The sequence below is a fragment of the Xenopus laevis genome, chromosome 9_10L, assembly GCF_017654675.1.
Source record: "Xenopus laevis strain J_2021 chromosome 9_10L, Xenopus_laevis_v10.1, whole genome shotgun sequence".
In the NCBI taxonomy this organism is placed as follows: Eukaryota; Metazoa; Chordata; class Amphibia; order Anura; family Pipidae; genus Xenopus; species Xenopus laevis.
Window position 1 is genome coordinate 17,230,093 of NC_054387.1, and position 19,823 is coordinate 17,249,915.

The following is a 19,823-nucleotide window of genomic DNA, read 5'->3' on the forward strand; positions in this document are numbered from 1 at the left end:
CTCGCCATCCTACAACAATCAAGACTTACCTTCCAGTTAAAAAAATAACAACAGGGAAACAGAGTGTGGAAAGGATTTGGTAGTGCCCACCAGGGGGCGCCATTTCAGCCCTAATTAAAGGGATACTGTCATGGGAAAACATGTTTTTTTTCAAAACACATCAGTTAATAGTGCTGCTCCAGCAGAATTCTGCACTGAAACCCAATTCTCAAAAGAGCAAACAGATTTTTTTTAATATTCAGTTATGGGCTAGACATATTGTCAATTTCCCAGCTGCCACCAGTCATGTGCCTTGTGCCTGCACTTAAGGATGGAACTACTTTCTGGCAGGCTGTTATTTCTCCTACAATGTAACTGAATCAGTCTTAGTGGGACCTGATTTTACTATTGAGTGTTGTTCTCAGATCTACCAGGCAGCTGTTATCTTGTGTTAGGGAGCTGCTATCTGGTTACCTTCCCATTGTTCTGTTGTTAGGCTGCTGGGGGGGTGATATCACTCCAACTTGCAGTACAGCAGTAAAGAGTGACTGAAGTTTATCAGAGCACAAGTCACATGACTAGGGGCAGTTGGGAAACTGTCAATATGTCTAGCCCCATGTCAGATTTCAAAATTGAATATAAAAAAATCTGTTTGCTCTTTTGAGAAATGGATTTCAGTGCAGAATTCTGCTGGAGCAGCACTATTAACTGATGCGTTTTGAAAAAAAAAAAATAACGTTTTCCCATGACAGTATCCCTTTAACCTCATGAGTGGTCGGGCGTATCATTAGCTAGCACAGAGCAGAAGTCACAATCCAAAAATACACACAGAATTCAGTATTTTCTCCCAACGGTCACAAAATCTTTGGAACTCAGTTGGACAGGACTTTTCCTTGGAACGGGGAGGAGAGAGAGTGACAAGTAGGGGGCGCTATATAAAAACTACAGGTGTTTAATGATGCAGGAAATCGAACTGGCCAAAAAAAAAACCCCAAAAACATATATATATATAGATAGATATATAGAGGTGGGAGAACTGAAGAAATGAGGAGGGGGGGTGAATGGTTATTTGTAGCTTGCGTTAGAAGATACATAGATGCTGAAAGCGCCAAATCAGTCCCCAAGCCTATGGGCTGCACCACAAATTGTTTTAAAGTTTTTTTTTCTTTTCTTTATGATCTCTCCCCAAAGTTACTTTGTTTGTAAGATCAGTCCTAGAGGTGCCCGGGGCGCTCCTTATTGTTTGCTCCGAGTCTGGCGTTCCTGCAGGGAGAGACAAAAAGACAACCAATTAGGGTACACAATACAGTAGAACCCCCCCCCATTATACGTTTTTCATGGGGGACCAGAAAAAAATGGTGTAAAATCCAGGAAAAAGTAAAATCAGGGATATGTATTATGCATAATATATATATAGGTGGGACCACAAAACAACAATGTAAAAGGAGGGGAAACTTAAAATCAGGGGTGTAAAGTGAAGGTTCCACTGTAATCGGGAAGCAAAACTAAAGGTGCACAGATACTGAATGACATTAAAGGAGAACTAATGAGTTGCACACATCATGGCAACCAGCAAAATTAGGTGAGAAAGTGCACATGACTCCTGGCCAGGGACAGCAAGTTGTACGGCTTCCACCCCTTCTGTGTTACTCTGTCTTTTATCATGAGGTAAGGGGAAACCGGGTCATATTTGAAATTTCACAACATATAAATTTGAGGTTTTTTAGCATTTGAAAGGAAAACCCACTCATTCCTACCAGCCCTCTGCTGCCGTCACAATCACAGCCCCAATGACAGGTGAAGAAGGGAGTGCTGAACTATGTGGCTCTCCTTGGTGGGTTCCATGTAACAGTCCGAGTGTGCTATAGCTCTTAAAGAAGGAAACCCTGTAGAAAGTTAGCCTGGGGGAGGAGGGAGGGGGGTCTACGTGGGTGGGGGGGTACAGGTTTTTTTCTACAGGGTTTCCTTCTCCTTAAAGTGGCGACCGCACATGCAGAGTGAGCGCAGCAGAGCTCACGGGCGCCATCTTCTTCTCTTCGGTAATCGTCTTCTTCCTCCCCTTCAGCAATTTCCAGCTCTTTCGGCGCATTTCGGCAAGATTGCTCCATCTACGCATGTGCAAATATGGCGCTCACTCTACAAAGATGGTGTCCGTGAGCTCCGCTGCGCTCACTCTGCATGTGCGGTCGCTATTTCTAGAGGGGACAGAATTCAGGGGTAAGACTGTGCAGGGGAGGGGCCAGTGGGGAATTATCCCCATGGAGGGGTTTACATCTCCTTTAAAGAAGAAGGAAAGCTACTAAAGCAGTTTATTGTCAACAGATTAGCCACAATAGTGCAAGCTATAACACTATATTTATTCTGCAGAATGCTTTGCCATACCTGACTAAACAGCTCTAGAAGCTCTCTGTTTGTTTAGGATAGCAGCTGCCATATTAGCTTGGTGTGAGCTCAGATTACAGCAGGGAGGGGGAGAGGAGCAAACTGAGCATGCTCAAGCCCTAGCCCTGGAGGTTTAAGCTGAAAACAGGAAGTCTGATACAGAAGCCCATGTGTACACAATAGAAGGAAAGAAATGTGCTGTTTCTTTTGACAGAGGACTCAGAGCAGGATTACTTTGAGGGTTTACTGGTGTATTTATATAGACCTTTCTGATATTTCTTACTTAATTTTAGCCTTTCCTTCTCCTTTAAGGTAACTTTTAGTATGCGATAGAATGGCCAATTCTAAGCAACTTTGACATTTCAAGATGTCATTATTTATATTGTAGTTTTATAGTTATTTGCCTTTTTTCCTGATATTACGCATCTTTCAAATGGGCGTCGCCTACCCCTTCTAAAAAGCAAATGCTCTGTAAGGCTACACATGTATTATTGTAATTTCTATTACTCATCATTCTATTCAGGCCCATTCCATTTCCTATTCCAGGCTCTTATTCAAATTAGTGCATGGTTGCTAGGGTAATTTGGACCCTAGCTACCAGATTGCTTAAAATACAAATTGAAGAGCTGCTGAATAAAAAGCTAAGTAACTCAAAAACCTTAAATAATTAAAAATAAAAAACAATTGCAAATTGTCTCAGAATATCACTCTCTACATCATACTAAAAGTTAACTCAAAGGGGAACAACCCCTTTAAGTCATATCTGCCCAAAGGCAGCTGATTGAAAGACGTGAAAACCGCTACTTTTATCCATCAAAAAAAAATAAAAATATATATATATTTATATATCCCAGAGATACATATTTAGGTAGTCCCTTGGAATATGGCATTACTGCAAAGGCTGAAAACAATTAAACCAGGCCTCTCTGCTGTGCGTTTAAACAAGCTAATTTCTAGTAGGGATGCACCAAAACCACAATTTTGGGATTTGGCCGAATCCCATATCCTTGGTGAAATATTTGTCCGAATTCCAAACCCTAATTTGTCAATGCAAATTTACATATGCAAATTAGGGCCAGGAAGGGTTAAAAAGAACTGCGCGGTTTATGTGACGAAAAAACACACAATTTTAAGGATTTGGTTTGGCTAGGCACTTGGATTCCGCAGATTCCTGCTGATAAATGCCAAATCCCGACCTGGATTATGGATACGGTGCATCCCTAATTTGTAGGCAATCTATTCCTTTCTTTAAGGATGGTTGTTCACCTTTGAGTTAACTTTTAGTATGACACAGAGAGTGATATACCGAGACAATTTTCAATTGGTTTTAATTTTTTATTATTTATTGTTTTTGAGTTATTTCAATTTTTATCCAGCAGCTCTCAGTAATGGTTGCTAGGGTGCAAATTACCCTAGCATCCATGCATTTATTTGAATAAAAGACTGTAATATGAATAGGGGAGGCCTAAATAGAAAGAAAAGTAATTAAGAGTAGCAATAACAATTAGGGATGCACCGAATCCTTCGTGAAAGATTCGGCCGAATACCGAGCCGAATCCTAATTTGCATATGCAAATTAAGGACAGGAAAGGAAAAAGTGGAAAAAAATCTTCTTTTGTTACGAAAAGTCACGTGATTTCCCTACCTGCCCCTAATTTACATATGCAAATTAGGATTCGGTTCAGGCAGACACAAGGGATCGGCCGAATCCTGCTGAAAACAGCTGAATCCTGGATTTGGTGCATTCCTAATAACAATACATTTTTAGCCTTACAGAGCATTTGTTTTTATATGGGGTCAGTGACCCCCATTTGAATGCTGTTAAGAGTCAGAAGAAATGGGCAAATAAAAAACAATATAAAATAAATAATGAAGACCTACCGTAAAGTTGCTTAGCATTGGCCATTCTATAACATACAAAAAGTGTGGGGTTCTATACAAGCCCAAGGACTCTTTGGCAGCAGGGAAAATCTGCACCCCTGAACCCCAGTAGCTTTCCATATTCTTTTCTGTTGATTCCCAGTACATGCTCTGGGCTGCTGTCACTTACCTGAGCTTAGGGACCGACTGAGAATATATATTTTATATAAATTAATGTATATAAACCAGTGCAGTCTGCAGCAGAATGTAGTAATTAGTCCTGTAGCATCTGCTTTTAAGACAGATGTGACCTCACTTTATGCTTGATCACTTGTGATGACCCCTAAAGCTTAGCTTCTCACCAGCTGCCCAGAGCTCACTGAGCATGTGCAGTGCCACTGACACAAAAGACGGCCTAACAAGAAGGGAGCTGCAGGGGACAACACTGAAGACCTGAATCATTAGTTCTAGGGCTACTGAAACTCTGGGCTGCACTGTAAATTCAGTATATAAAATACAGCATTTCAAGCCAGTCATGTTAAGACTTTAGTTCCCTTTCAAGCAAGAACAAAAAATGTTTTCATTAAAAAAATGTTTTTTTTAATAAAAAGCAGGTTTCTGAAAACTCCACCCATCATCCTATTGGTATGTCAGAGGGTATAACCAAATAGGTGAAGGTACCTGATTCTCTATGCTTTCTGCTCCCAGGAGATTGGAGCAAACAGGTTAAGGAATTGTTCAGTATAAAAATAAAAATTGGGTAAATAGATAGACCGTGCAAAATACAAAATGTTTCTAATATAGTTAGTTAGCCAAAAATGTAATGTATAAAGTCCGGAGGGACTGGATGTGTAACATAATAGCCAGAACACTACTTCCTGCTTTGCAGCTCTCTTGGTTTCTGCTGATTGGTTTCCAGGCTCTAACCAATCAGTGATTTGAGGGGGGTCACATGGGTCATAACTTGCTTTTGAATCTGAGCTGAATGCGGAGGATCAATTACAAACTCACTGAACAGTTATGTCCTATGTGGGCCCCCTTCAAGTCACTGACTAACCCAGAGTTAGAGAGCTGCAAAGCAGGAAGTAGTGTTCTGGCAATTATGTTACACATCCAGTCACTCCAGCCTTTATACATTACATTTTTGGCTAACTAACTATATAAGAATTTTTTTTATTTTGCACAGCCTATCTATTTACCCAGTTTTTATTTTTACATAGATTTGTTCCTTTAAAATGCACCTGTTGAGTAAAAATGTTATCCCCAACCAATGGTAAGGGCCAATTACAGAATAACAGAAGTTATTTTATTTTTTTTAAAAATGCCCCCTACCAGCGCTACCCGAACCGGGAGTTCCCTGGCGGGGGGCATTTAAAAAAAAAAAAAAAAAAACTTCTGTTATCCCCAACTGGAATGCTGGCTCTATTGGCCCTTACCATTGGTTGGGAATAGCATTTTTATTCAGAGCAGCCATGTTGTGTCACTCGCATGCGAATGAACAATTCGTGGCACATTTTTATTATGCGCATACGAGTGACTGGACATGGCTGCTTGCACCAGGAGCTCCTTCCCGGTGCAGGTAGAATAGCGCTGGCGGGGGGCTTTTTTTTTTAAAAAGAAAAACCTTCTGTTGTTCCCAACCGAAATGCAGGGATAACATTTTTACCCAACAGGTGCCCTTTAAGTATTACGAAAAGAAATCCTGGAATAATAACCGATGGGGATCATACATTATGCATGGTCATTCAGTTCATCAGCTTGTTTATATAAATTATAGTAGTACTTATTGGTTATCTACTGTGTATCCTGTGCTTGAATGGCTGCCCCATGGCTACTCAGCAGCTTGTTTATATCAACTATAGTAGTACTTATCTGTTATCTACTGTGTATCCTGTGCCTGAATGGCTGCCCCATGGCTACTCAGCAGCTTGTTTATATCAACTATAGTAGTACTTATCTGTTATCTACTGTGTATCCTGTGCCTGAATGGCTGCCCCATGGCTACTCAGCAGCTTGTTTATATCAACTATAGTAGTACTTATCTGTTATCTACTGTGTATCCTGTGCGTGAATGGCTGCCCCCATGGCTACAAATCAGCTTGTTTATATAAACTATAGTAGTACTTATCTGTTATCTACTGTGTATCCTGTGCGTGAATGGCTGCCCCCATGGCTAAAAATCAGCTTTTTAATATAAACTATAGTAGTGTTTCTGAAGCAAACACACCAGTTTTACCAGAGCAGAGCAACAGTACATTATATTGTAATCACTTTGATACACTTTAGGAAAAGAGACACTCAATGAGGCAGAAAGATTCTATAGGAGTGGTACTGAATGAAACAGCTGTTTTTCATAGGATACAGCAAGGTTAATAGAAAGAACATAGTTTACTGCAGGTGACCCATGTTCCCTCTAATTCCTTCTCAGCTATATGTGCAATAAATTTCTTTTGTGCGCATATTTTAAAAAAGTGTGCGCGCAGTTTTTAAAAAGGTCAGAATTAATACAAAATTTCGTATTTGCACACAAAATTCTTTGTGTGCACCAGAATTTGGTGTGTACGCTGGGCTCAAAATTTATGTGCATGCGCACACCTTAGAGCAGGGTTCCCCAACCTTTTTTACACGTGAGCCAGATTCAAACGTAAAAAAAGTTGGGGAGCAACACAAGCATGAAGAAAGTACCAGGGCATGCCCAATAAGAGCCGCGGGTGGCTATTTGGTACATCCGATGTGGACTGACAGCCTATAGGAGGCTCTACTTAACAGTACACCGGGTTTTTATGCAACCAAAGCCTAGAATTCGACAATAAGCACCTGCTTTGAGTCCACTGAGAGCAACATCCAAGGGGTTGGTAACATGTGGTTTATGAGCCACTGGTTGGGGATCACTGGCTGAGATGGAGCATTGCAGATGACATACCTACAGGTGCTTGTTAACTGACCAAAATCAAAAGGTCTGAGAAACTTAATGACCTTTGAAAAAAAATGTCCTCCCAGATATAGTAGAGCCTGTACTGACGTCATGTCTATTTATAGTATCCTGGCTTCATTTTAGCAACACCCCTGCTCAATACCCCTTCCCTCTCATTCCCCTGCCAGATGTTTTGGCTTAACCCCCCCCTCCTGAAAAAGTTATAGATATATAGAAACATTGGGGTATACAGGGATACCTAGGGCACAAATAAGCACTCACCCCAAATCTCCCCCTGACTTTCAGACTGGAACCCCTTAGCGCATAACAAAGTAACAGATATATAGAAACATTGAGGTAACAGTCATCCTGCTATAGTTCCAGGGGTGCCCAGGGCACAAATAAGCACTCACCCCAAATCTCCCCCTAACTGACTTTCAGACTGGGCCCCCTTAGCTCATAACAAAGTTACAGAGATATAGAAACATTGGGGTAACAGTCACCCTGCTATAGTTCCAGGGGTACCCAGGGCACAAATAAACACTCACCCCAAATCCCCCCCTAATTGGCCTTCAGGCTGGGCCCCCTTAGCTCATAAAGTTACAGACATATAGAAACATTGAGGTAACAGTCACCCTGTTATAGTTCCAGTGGTACTCTGGGCACAAATAAGCACCTACCATCTCATCTTCTGCCCCCAGGACCCTTTAATCCGAATATTTATATAGTCAGGGGGTTTGCCCTGCATTAACTATAATCCTAGTGTAATTTCCTGATGTGCCTGAAATAAACTTAACCCGTAAAAAGCTGTCCTAGCACTGTTGTAGAGTAATGATATTTTACCCTTTCGGGTCTCCTATTTTGCTGAGCTATTGTCATCCCCTTTACTCACCTCTCATATCACATTAGCTTTCTGCAACAATTTTCATAGATTGATATGAGAAACTACCCAGTGCTCCCATAGCTTTGTCCCTTAGGGAAATGCCTTAAAGGGAGTCTGTCATAATTTTTATTTCTAATTTACACCGTTTACACTGCAAATAAATCACTCTACAATATAACATTTCATTCCTGAACCAGCAAGTGTATTTTTTTTAGTAATATTGGTGTGAAGGTCCATCTCAGGTTATTTTGCCTGGTCATGTGCTTTCAGAAAGAGCCAGCACTTTAGGATGGAACTGCTTTCTGGCAGGCTGTTGTTTCTCCTACTCAATGTAACTGAATGTGTCGCAGTGCGACTTGGATTTTACTAATGGGTGCTGTTTTTATTTCTACCAGGCATCGTGTGCTAGGGAGCAGATATCTAATTACCTTCCCATTGTTCTGTTAGGGTTGTGTCACACTGTGAGATTCGGGGAGATTTAGTCGCCCCAAAGAAGAGGCGACTACATCTCCCCGAACTGTTTCCCCGTCTGCCAACTGCTACAATGAAAAAACACCTACGGCACGGCACTCGCGCTGCTTCGTTTTCCGAAGTCGCCTGAGGTTTCCTCGGGAGGCAGGCGGTTTTCCATTCTAGCAGGCGGAAGCAGTTCGGGGAGATTAGTCGCCCCAAAGAAAAGGCGATTAGTCGTCGGACGACAATCTCCCCGGATATCCAGGTGTGACCTTACCATTAAGCTGCTAGGGTGGAGAGGGAGGGGGTGATATCACTCCAACTTGCAGTAGACTGAAGTGACTGAAGTTTATCAGAGCACAAGCCCCATGACTGGGGGCAGCTGGGAAACTGACAATATGTTTAGCCCCATGTCAGATTTCAAAATGAAAAATAATAAAATAAGATATCGGTTTGCTCTTTTCAGAAACTGATTTCAGTGCAGAATTCTGCTGGAGTAGCAGTATTAACTGATGCGTTTTGAAGAAGAAAAAAAATCCCAATAAGTAGGGATGCACTGAATCCACTATTTGGGATTCGGCCGAATCCCGGTGAAAGATTCGAATGAATACCGAACCAAATCCTAATTTGCATATGCAAATTAGGAGCAGGAAAGGGAAAAAGTGGAAAAAAGTCTTTTGTGCTGAAAAGTCACAGGAATCCTATACCTGCCTCTAATTTAGATATGCAAATTAGGATTCACATTTGGTTCAGCCAGGCACAAGGATTCGGCCGAATTCCGTACCGAATCCTGGATTCGGTGCATCACTAACAATAAGCAGTTTTTGCAGGAAATCCTACCGTAGAGGCCCACAGCACAGAAGCCAGGGCTTCCAAGGAAAAGCTGCCACTGGAGAAGCAAAATCTTCAGCAAAAGCCTCCTTTCTCTCATATGCAGATAAACTTGACCCCAGTACAGCTGCTTCAACCCACCATTCTCCCTATAATGGGCAGAGGAGTCATATTGTGCCTATGGTCAGTGGAAGTCTTGGTCTCACCAATAGGGGTGTTCGTTTTCAATCCCCCCCCAAAGCTGCTTTGTAGCAACAAGGGGCAGGACAATCCAGGCTTCACCTTCCCCAGACTCACATCAATTACTTTTTTTTTTTTAGTTGCTACATGTCTAGTCTTTTATTAGCAAACTAAAGATAAAGCACAGGACACTTACAATGACATAGGAGACATGAAGGTTCAGGCACCTTAATAAAATGTATTCAATCTTAAACATCTGCTACAGTTTGCCAGCTTCTCAGTTACTTTAGCCTGGTGTATGCCCAAGATTAATGATTAAGTACCCCCCCCCCCCCCCCCCAAAAAAAAGTGTTGAAGCATTATAGTGATCCCTGGAACAGGCCTTCTGCAAGCACTTACCACAGAGTATCTCTCCATGACTAAACCCAGCCAGACTTAAGGCAGAGGCTCCCCAGTTAGATGTGGGCCCACAGATTTATTGCCAATAGATTAGCCACAATAGTGCAAGATCTAACACTATTTATTCTGCAGAATGCTTTACCATACCCGAGTAATCCGCTCTAGAATCTGTTTGTTTAGAATAGCAGCTGCCATATTTGCTTGGTGTGACATCACTTCCTACCTAAGTCTCTTTCTGCTTTCTCATAGCTCTGAGCTCAGATTAAAGCAAGGAGGGGGAAAGGGAGGGAGAGAGGAGCAAAGTGAGCATGCTCAAGCCCTAGAGGTTTAAGAAAACAGGAAGTCTGATACAGAAGCCCATGTGTACACAATAGAAGGAAAGAAATGCTGTGTTTCTTTTGACAGAGAGCAGCATTACTTTTAGGGTTTACTGGTGTATGTATATAGATCTTTCTGATAAAGCTTACTTAAGTTTAGCCTTTCCTTCTCCTTTAAGGGATGCTAGACATTTCATCGGTTTATTAGCCTGCTGCTACCACCATCTTGCTGTCCGTACTGCCACATGCCATCCTGTGCTAATTTGGGGGCAGGGATTAGAATGCTGGCATCCCAAACTGCATGGATATATTGCCCTTGGGCAACATTATTACACACAGCGATTTCATATTGGCAAAGTTCACCTTGAAATTAACTTGCAGCCCCTGTAGAGAGTGGTATTCTAAGGCAACTTACAATTGATTCTTTGATTCAATATTTTAATCTGCAGTTAGCAATTTAAATGTATTTGGCTGCTAGGCTAACACTTTGCCCTAGCAACCAGGCAGTGGTATCAATAACAGAAAGGGAGATGAATAGGAGAGGGCGACAGGATAGTGGCGGACCGAGAATTAGCCAAAAACCAGGAAAGAATGGAAAATCGTCTTAGAATATCAATGTCTACATCACAGAACAAGTTTGTTCAAATGTGAACTTCTCCTTTATTTAATCATGACTTCCTCCCCCAGGCTCCCAGATTTAGGTGCCAAGCAGCCAGACAGGAGGGAAGCATTTTTTACGTTTAGCATGAGTCGGGTTTAGGCGTTACCTTGCGCACAACCTCTTCCTCTTCCTGCCGCTTCTCGTAATGAGAAAAGTCATCAAAGATGGAGGTCGTGTGCTTGTAAGTGGCAATGATTTTAAGCACCAGTTTTGCTTTTTCTAAGGGCACCTCCTGCGTGTCTCGGGAGTTTGTGACCGGTTTGTTGTCGTTATTCTCCAGGCGGATGTGCCTCAGCTGGTTGTTGGGAACGTCCTTGACAAAGAGCCACTTGACGTCAAACTTGCCCTTCCATTTGTCCTGTGACCAGACACCGGCACTGGTGCCATAGTCCACGGGGGACTTCATCTCGGCTACGCCGCAAAAGTGTCCACTGCCGTTGACGCTGAACAGAAGGTAGACGGGGCCTTTGCCATTCATGGAGCGGAAAGCGTTATCCAAGCGTTTATTCCCATGCTCTGTGCTGCACCAGATGGAGTATTTGATGGAACGGTGGATATCATCCTCAGAGTAGCTCTTTATTATAAACACACGTCCATTTTTCAGGTTCCAGTCAAAGTCCTTGGGGTTGTAGCTGTGGGCGGCCTTCAGTTTCTCTAGCACAGGGTGAGACTCATTTCCGGGGGCAGCGTGAGACTGGGCTCCTCCCAGAGGGTTCCCATCTGGGCCTCCACCCTGACCATAAGCAGCGTTCCTATTCCTTGGGGCCACCCAGCGATTCTGAGGGGCCTGTGGCTGCTGTTGAGGGGGCGGTGGATTTTGGTATTGAGTCTGAGACAGCGGCGGAGCCTGAACTGGAATTGGCTGCAGCAGCTGTTGCTGAGATTGTGGCATGGACTGAGGGGACGGGATCTGTTGAGGCCCCGGGGGCTTAGCCACAGGCCCTTTATTGTCCCAAGTACCTATGTCCATGTTATGCTTAATAGGGGGAGGTGGTAGGGCCCCTCCAATTATGGTGACAGGTTTAGTTTTTGCTTTGGGCTGCGGCTTGGCAGGTTTACTGGCTATGGCTGCCCATGAAGTTGGTTTGGAGGGAGGCATGCTTATGCTAGTGCCGCCATTACCAGACAGTGCACTGGGCATCCCAACACTGTTTACCACAGATCCCACTGTCTTTACAGCAGAAGCGGTGACGTTGCTTCCAATCTTTAGGCCCACCATGCCTTGCTCAATGCTGTTCATACCTGGGGCTTTATTCAGAGTTTCATTGTGAAACCCAGTCTGTCCATCAACTATAGTCCCGCCTAAGGAACTTGGTGGATAACTGTAACTGCCCCCATAGGCAGAGTTCTGGGTCTGCTGGCCCTGGGAGCCACTTGTCCCCCAAGCAGAAAAGGCTGGGTTTTCTGGGAAGAAGTTGAAGCGGTGTTGATAAATGTTATTCCCCAGGCCTCCAGGCTGCCCAAAGACTGCATCATGCATGAAATGGTGATCTCCGTTGCTGAGCTGTCCGTACGGGGTGAGGTAAGGAATGGGGGGGTCCCCACCAGTTGACCAAGGAGCTTCGCTGAGGGAATACGGAAAGCCAATAGAAGGAGGGTAGTAACTGGATAGATAAGGGTCTGTCATGGAAGGGTAGCTGTTACTCTGAAAAAAAGAAAGAAAAGGGTCATATGCTCTGCTTCCCAATAAGGAAAAGTATAAACAGTCAAATGCTAAAATTAAAGCCTCCAGTTTCTTATTTCAGTATGATGATGCTTATATTAAAAATGTTCATTTTTTGCGATAGTTCCCCTTCCAAGGTATTGGCAGTCTCTGTATGAAGCTACTGGCCTATAACTCCCATCATGCATCACAATAAGGATTCAAGTCTACAGACAGCTTCCCATTGTCTCTAGAACGGTTTATTGCAAGTAAGCTGATACTACAAGATAAAGGGCTACCTATGGCAACATGTAAGCTGCCTGGAACACAGAATGAAAGCAGTTATCACTTATCCCACAGGCTCAGGGCTACCTATGGCAACATGCAAGCTGCCTGGAACACAGAATGAAAGCAGTTATCACTTATCCCACAGATCCATGTAACCAGGTCACAAGCACAATATTACACTTTGCAACTCATAAGGATCTGCAACAATGGATGTTTTACCTGCATTTAATATGAAATAGTTTTCAACACTCAGCAATGCAGGTGTTTAAAAAAAACAAACTGATTTTTAGATGTTACTGTTCTTTTAAGTAATAAAAATATAAAGCAGTTATGCACTGCACTGGTAAAACTGCTGTGTTTGCTTCAGAAACACTACTGTTTATAAAAATAAGCTGCTGTGTAGCAATGGGAGCAGCCATTCAAAGGAGAAAAGGCTCAGGTTACACAGCAGACAATCGATGTAGAACAGAATGGTGTCCTCAGTTATCCACTATTTAACCTGTGCCATATAGCCTTTTTTCAATGTCCGCCGTTACTACACAGAAGCTTGTTTATATGAACTATAGTAGTGTTTCTGAAGCAAATATATTAGTTTTAACAGCGCAGGCAACATAGGACATGGTCATTACTTTTAAAGTAGGGATGCAACAAATCCACTATTTTGAATTCGGCCAAGCCCCCGAACCCTTCGTGAACGATTTGACGAATAACTAACAAAATCCTAATTTACATATGCAAATTAGGACTGGGAAGGGGAAAACTACTTGTTTTGTGACAAAAAGTCACATGATTTCCCTCCCCACCCCTAATTTGCCTATGCAAATTAGGATTCGGATTTAGTTCGGCGGATTTGGCCGATTCTGAATCCTGCTGAAAAAGGCTGAATTCCTAACCGAATCCTGGATTCGGTGCATCCCTACTTTAAAAAGTAATTTTTGTTGGTGATACTGTTACTTTAATCGTTATCAGTTTGCCCTGCAGGTCTGTACACATAAGAGCAAACACCACTGCCAAATTTTATTCATCTGCCACCCACAGGCTTCCAGCTGCTCCTTGTGAGGGGCTCTTATCTAAACCAGTAATACGTGTGGGGGAGATAAGGAAAGATAAAGGGATACTATATGCAAAGCATATGCTTTTGTTGGTTTTCTTATCTCCCCACCATCTTTTCCTGTGCAATCAAATCATTAGGTGTCGGGGAGAACAAAGGGAATTCAGAGAGACTGAGGTAGAATCACAGCCCCAGACAATACGCAGGCATAGAGGGCTAGTCATAAATGAATGTGGGGTGCAGTGTAGCTAAACGGCTACTACATGGGTTTAATACATACGGAGCGCACATCTCGCTACATTCAAGTACCAGGAATAAAACTGCAGTGGCTGCTTGAATGAACTCTCATCACTGCGCCTGCCTGCAGGGAATACTAGTTAGTGGGAAGGGCTTCTATATTCACAGCAGTGATTAATAATACATAGATCTGCCCTGCTACTGCTGCACGGCTTCAAGATGCGTCTCTTGTTTCTGCCAAGAGGATCCGGTTATTGGCGGGTTGCTCACCTGATTGGACTGCCCCGACAGGTACTGCTCAAAGTCATTATCGTGCACGCTGTCCTTCTGATGCAGGGATCCGTTTTGAACTGAAATAAGATCATTGTTTGAGCGCCCTAGTGGAAAAACTTTTGGGGAAAAATTGAGATTACAACTAACTTGGTGAAATGGAAAATAAGCCCAACTAACAACATCTGCCTGTATAAAAGCCCCACAGAGATTAAATAAAAACACACACACACACATATAGATCTATACATACATACATATAGGAATTTACTGTAATGCTTGTAACACACTGCACTACATAACTATATGAGATGGAGGAAGAAACTTTGCTCTCAAACTCTGCTAGGGAAATGATTACATTCAGCTGCACTTCCTAATCTGCTGTCAGCTCCAGGTCAATGAGTGCCACCTTCTTGGGGACAGAAAGCACTGCAGCTACAAGGACCAAAGTGTCGGCTCATGTGTTAAGGTACAAACTAAGTTCCAGAGATGACTGTGTATAAGCATTACAACTGCAAGACACAGTAAGGATCTAGTAACAGATCATCTGCAGTGATACATACTCATCTTTAAAGGAGAACTAAACCCTAAAAACAAATGTGGCTAAAAATGCAATATTTTATATACTCAACTTACTGCACCAGCCTAAAGTTTCAGCTTCTCAATAGCAGCAATGATCCAGGACTTGTCACAGGGGGTCAACATCTTGGAAAGTGTCTGTAACACTCACATGCTCAGTGGGCTCTGAGCAGCTATTGAGAAGCTAAGATTAGGGGGTCGTAGCAAATTATCAAGCAGAAAATGAGTTTGCCTGGTATACAAGTAGATGATATAGGGCTTAAATTATTACATTATTATTAAATTCTGATGCTAGTTGCACTGGTTTCTGTGCTGCCATGTAGTAATTATCTGTATTAATCACAGAGCCTTATATTGTGACATTTCTATTCTATGTGTACTGTATATTGTGAGTCAGTCCCTAAGCTCAGTAAGTAACAGCAGCACAGTGAATCACCCTAAAAGAAGATTGGGAGCTACTGGGGCGTCTTTGAAAACACAGATCTTAACTGCTAAAGGGCTGGGATTGCCTTGGGCTGGTACAGAAGCCCAAAACATAATGTACAACATTTCTAGCTACTTCTTTAGTTAAGATTTAGTTCTCCTTTAATCCAGGTCTCCCCAACTGTTTGACTTCATCTCCCACCAATCTATGAGCAGCTGGACAGTCCAAGGCTGAATAGTCATGCCAGACACTGGGCAGCTTTATTTGGGCAGTGCTTCGATGATCATATACCATTGAGGGGCATTAAGACTAGCCAATTGCCACAAATATAAATACAGCCAATGGAAAAGGATTGCTTGTCTGACTAATTTAGTCGCACAAGTAAATTAATTGAACAATTTAACCATAAAACAGCTGCATTTAAACGAATCTGTGCATTGCAAGGGTAAAGGGGAACTCCATCCATACAGTGATATAAAACATAATTCAAAGCAACTTCCCAATATTCATTACACATTTTTATTGGCTTTAAAGCTATGTGTAAATGTCCTTGCTAGTGAAAGCAGTGTCTGTCTGGCTGTTTCTATTCCTTGCACTCCTAGCTCTGATGCCTGAAACTATGTAGCAGAAACCAGATGATGAACAGACCTAAGGAAAGCCAAGACTCCCATAAGGCTAATGCCCCACAGGGCTGATTCTTAAACTGCGTATAATCTTTTAGAGTGGTTGGAGGTATGGGTGTTACAGGGTGGCTGCCTTAAAGTGAAAGTAGGAATTCTCCCTGAAAATGTAATGTACTTGCGGTGATTACAATGTTAGTAAAAAGGAAGGCCCTTTCGGGGAGATTTGTTGCCTGCAGTAGCAAGTTTTTAATCCAGACCACAAATCTCCCTTGTCGGTCATTGCCCTAATGGACAAAGTAAAACCCATGAAGCTCAGCCTATAACAGCATGTTCTATATACTGTAGTTGGCTTAAAGGGCCAGTAACTAAAAAAAAATGTAAAAAATGTATTCCACCCCCCTCAAATAACAAAAGTATCTTGGACAAAGATAATTATTTTTATTTCTTTATACATAAATATCCACTTGAGGTTTTGTGCTGGATTTCAAAAAAGGCGATAGGGCGACACATTCTAAGCTCTTCTGCTTGCTCCAGTCTCCGGCTAGCCAAACTTTCTTGTTAAAACAGACAGTTGCTTCTGCTTCACAAAGGGTTTTCTGCCGCTCTGTATCTTTCACCAGCTTCATTTACTTCAGTAGTGGCTGCGAGAAGTAGGGCAGCGCACAGGTCAGCCCTAAATCTTCCAAGGAAGACGGGAAACCCAGACAAGTGCAGATTGCACTCTTTTCTTTACTATCTAACCCTTTTAGAAATTAGTCTTGCTAAGGGTAGTGCTCCCACACACTCTTCCATACAAACCGTTTGATACAAAAGAAGACGGAGAATATGACAGGCAAATCTTTCCTCAAGCCACTAATTTCCGGTTTTAAGGAAAGAGCCACGCATAAGAGAATATGTTGCCCCAATGACTTTTCAATGCAGCACACAACTGGAAAAGAGATTTTAGCTATGTATTTATGCATAAAACAAAAAAATTAGCTTTGTCCAAGATGGATGTGTTATTTAAGGGGTGGAATTATTTACATTATAAAAATTGTGTTACTTGTCCTTTAAGAAAGATCTCTTGGTCCCCCGTGGAACATACTTTGTTGTGTACAGCCATGAATGCCTCTGTTTGGGTATCACAATTATTATTTGTGGCTTTTGAGTTATTTCACTTTATTCAATAACTCTCCAATTATCAGTTTCAGCTATCTGGTTGCTAGGGTCCAAATAATCATAGCAACCATGCATTGATCTAAATGAGAGATTGAAATATGAATAGGAGAGGGCCTGAATAGAAAGATGAGTAATAAAAAGAAGCAATAACAATAAATGTGTAGCCTTTCAGAGCATTTGTTGTTAAAAAGGGTCAGTGACCCCCATTTGAAAGCTGGAGAGAGTCAGAAGAAGGCAAATAATTCAAAACTATAAAAAATAAATACCAATTGAAAAGTTGCTTAGAACTGGTTGTTCTATAACATACTAAAAGTTAATTGAAGGTGAACCACCCCTTTAAAGTATCCCTTTCTCTATTGCAGAACAGTGATTATGGGAATTGGGAATGTTATTACAAATGAGTAATTGGAACAAGTTATTGGTACTGGTATCAGCCCATTCAGGTTAATGGCTTTCCCTTAACCCCACACATAAAGGCTCAGCACCACTGGAAGTCTGAGCAGTCCTGCATGAATCAACCTACATGAAATGTCTAGCAGAGCAACAATATGGAACTCAGAACTACAGTGGGAATTCAGGGCAGTCTCCCCAGGCAGACAAGGAAGCACAAAACAGGATAGAATGATCCTTAATTTATATGGACTACTTACCTTTACTGTCTTGTCCCTTTGGTCGCTGTGGAGCCACAAGAAGGGAGGGGGGAAAAAAAGGAAGCCATAAGTGGATCCATACATAAAAATGACAGCATGCAATACTAACAGGTCTGTATAACAGAACACAAGCCACTCTGCTATTGTACAACTTGAGTATAACAAGTACATTAGAGGACATTATAGACAAATAGCAGGGGACCTTTTTACCCATAAAGTGGATCACTGCACCAGAGGCCTCCCCTTCAGACTAGAAAAAAAGAACTTTCATTTGAAGCAACGTAGGGGGTTCTTCACAGTCAGGACAGTGAGGTTGTGGAATGCACTGCCGGGTGATGTTGTGATGCTGATTCAGGTAATGACTATAAGAATGGCTTGGATGATTTCTTGGACAGACATAATATCAAAGGCTATTGTGATACTAAACTCTATAGTTAGTATAGGTATGGGTATATAAAATTTATGTGAAAGTAGGGAGGGGTGTGGGTATGGATGCTGGGTTTTCATTTGGAGGGGTTGAACTTGATGGACTTTGTCTTTTTTCAACCCAATTTATCTATGTAACAATAACATGGAAAGTTTGGGAGGCTGAGTAGAGGGAGATTGTGGATGGGCTCAGCTGTGGCAATATACCAACACCCAGACAGTTGTATTAGTCCAAAGAAAGTGAATGTGGGTGCTAAAGAGGGTAAACAGTTACTGGGGAGGTTAAAAACTGTGATGGGGAAGCTGGGAACTGTCTGATTCAGAGAGGATGCTGGGAGGGTGAGGCCAGGGATTAAAGAGAATAAAATGAAGGCAGGAGGGGTGGGAAGGGGGTAAGTAGGCAGATGGGGAGTGAAGAAAATGTGACATGGGTGGAAGTGAATTTTTGGAGAATGGCACACAAGGCAGAAGCTTGAGGAGGTGAATGGTACAATCTGGGCACAGATTTAAAGAGTAAAAAGGAGGGTGGAGCCAGGACGAGATGGATAAAATGGTGGGGGGGAGAATATGGGGAAGGAGCCATGAGCAGAATTAAGAGCGATGTGTAGTCGGAGGGAGATCATGGGCCAGTTGGACAGGGGCAGTGCAGTAGGAGCAGAAAGGATGGAGGCGTGGGATAAATCCTGGGGGTGGGTAGAACTGGCGGTACCGGGCCAGGTAAGAGGAAATCGGGAGCAGATCCTGGGGCACATAGGGCGGATGCACAGGGGGAGGGGTGGACTCCAGGACAGGAAGGTGTGAGGGCCAGGGGATGCGGGAATAGTGGGGCAGGTGCAGGAGAGGAGGGGGTATAGCCCGGGTCACATTACTGCTATAATGGTGGAGAGGGAACAGCGTAACGCGGCCCGGGCACACTCACCTGGGGATCCACGCTAGTAGCAGACATCCTTCATGAAGAGCGGGTGCGGGAGAAGAAATGGTCTGGGCAGGTCGGGCCTCACTATAGGCCGAGGCCCAGGAGCAGGTGTAGGCCTCGAGTGTGAGAGGCAGGCAGGAGCCCGGTAAATCGCGGCGGTGAAGGCCGGGGAGTAGAGTATTGGTTCTGTTTAGGCGGAGGGCCCGGTTGATTCGATTCTGGCCCTGGAGGGAACAGGCTTCACACTCACCAATGGCGGCGAAGACTGGGCAGAGTGCGGCTGACGTCAGCTACCACGCAGTGCACGTCGGGAAGGAAGGAAAAAGACTACGCATGCGGCTACCAAGCCAGTGGCGCCCGAGAAGCACCTGAGCGGAAGTTACACAATACATTGGGCATGACCGGAAGTGTATAATTGGCTGTAGCGAGCCACGTGATTGGAAGGTTCCACATTATCGGTATAAAGCAAGAGCATGTGCAAAGCGGATGGATTATTCGGAAAGGGCTTGGTGTAGGCCATTAGTTGAGGAGAGTAGGAGGGGCGGCTAATGTCACGTGATCTCCCAATAAACTGGAATCGACGGGCAGCTTTTGTGTCGCAGCATGACTTATTGCTTCCTCCATTACAGGAGGAGATTTACATTAGTGACTATAACCCTTCTGGTGCCTCCGTTTAGATACAATGTCATCAATTGCTTTT

General features: G+C 43.0%; 1 protein-coding gene across 4 annotated transcripts; it reads right to left on the minus strand.

Moving 5' to 3' along the window:
* Positions 1–915: 915 nt before the first annotated feature.
* ythdf1.L (YTH N(6)-methyladenosine RNA binding protein 1 L homeolog) lies at positions 916–19,511 on the minus strand. Of its 4 annotated transcripts, none has more exons than XM_041575547.1 (5): positions 19,127–19,511; positions 17,782–17,806; positions 14,348–14,466; positions 10,966–12,504; positions 916–1,242 (listed from the first exon to the last, which is right to left on the minus strand). In XM_041575547.1, the coding sequence occupies exons 1-5, from the start codon at positions 19,151–19,153 to the stop codon at positions 1,216–1,218; spliced, it is 1,737 nt and encodes a 578-aa protein (XP_041431481.1). In that variant the 5' UTR covers positions 19,154–19,511; the 3' UTR covers positions 916–1,215.
* Positions 19,512–19,823: the final 312 nt, after the last annotated feature.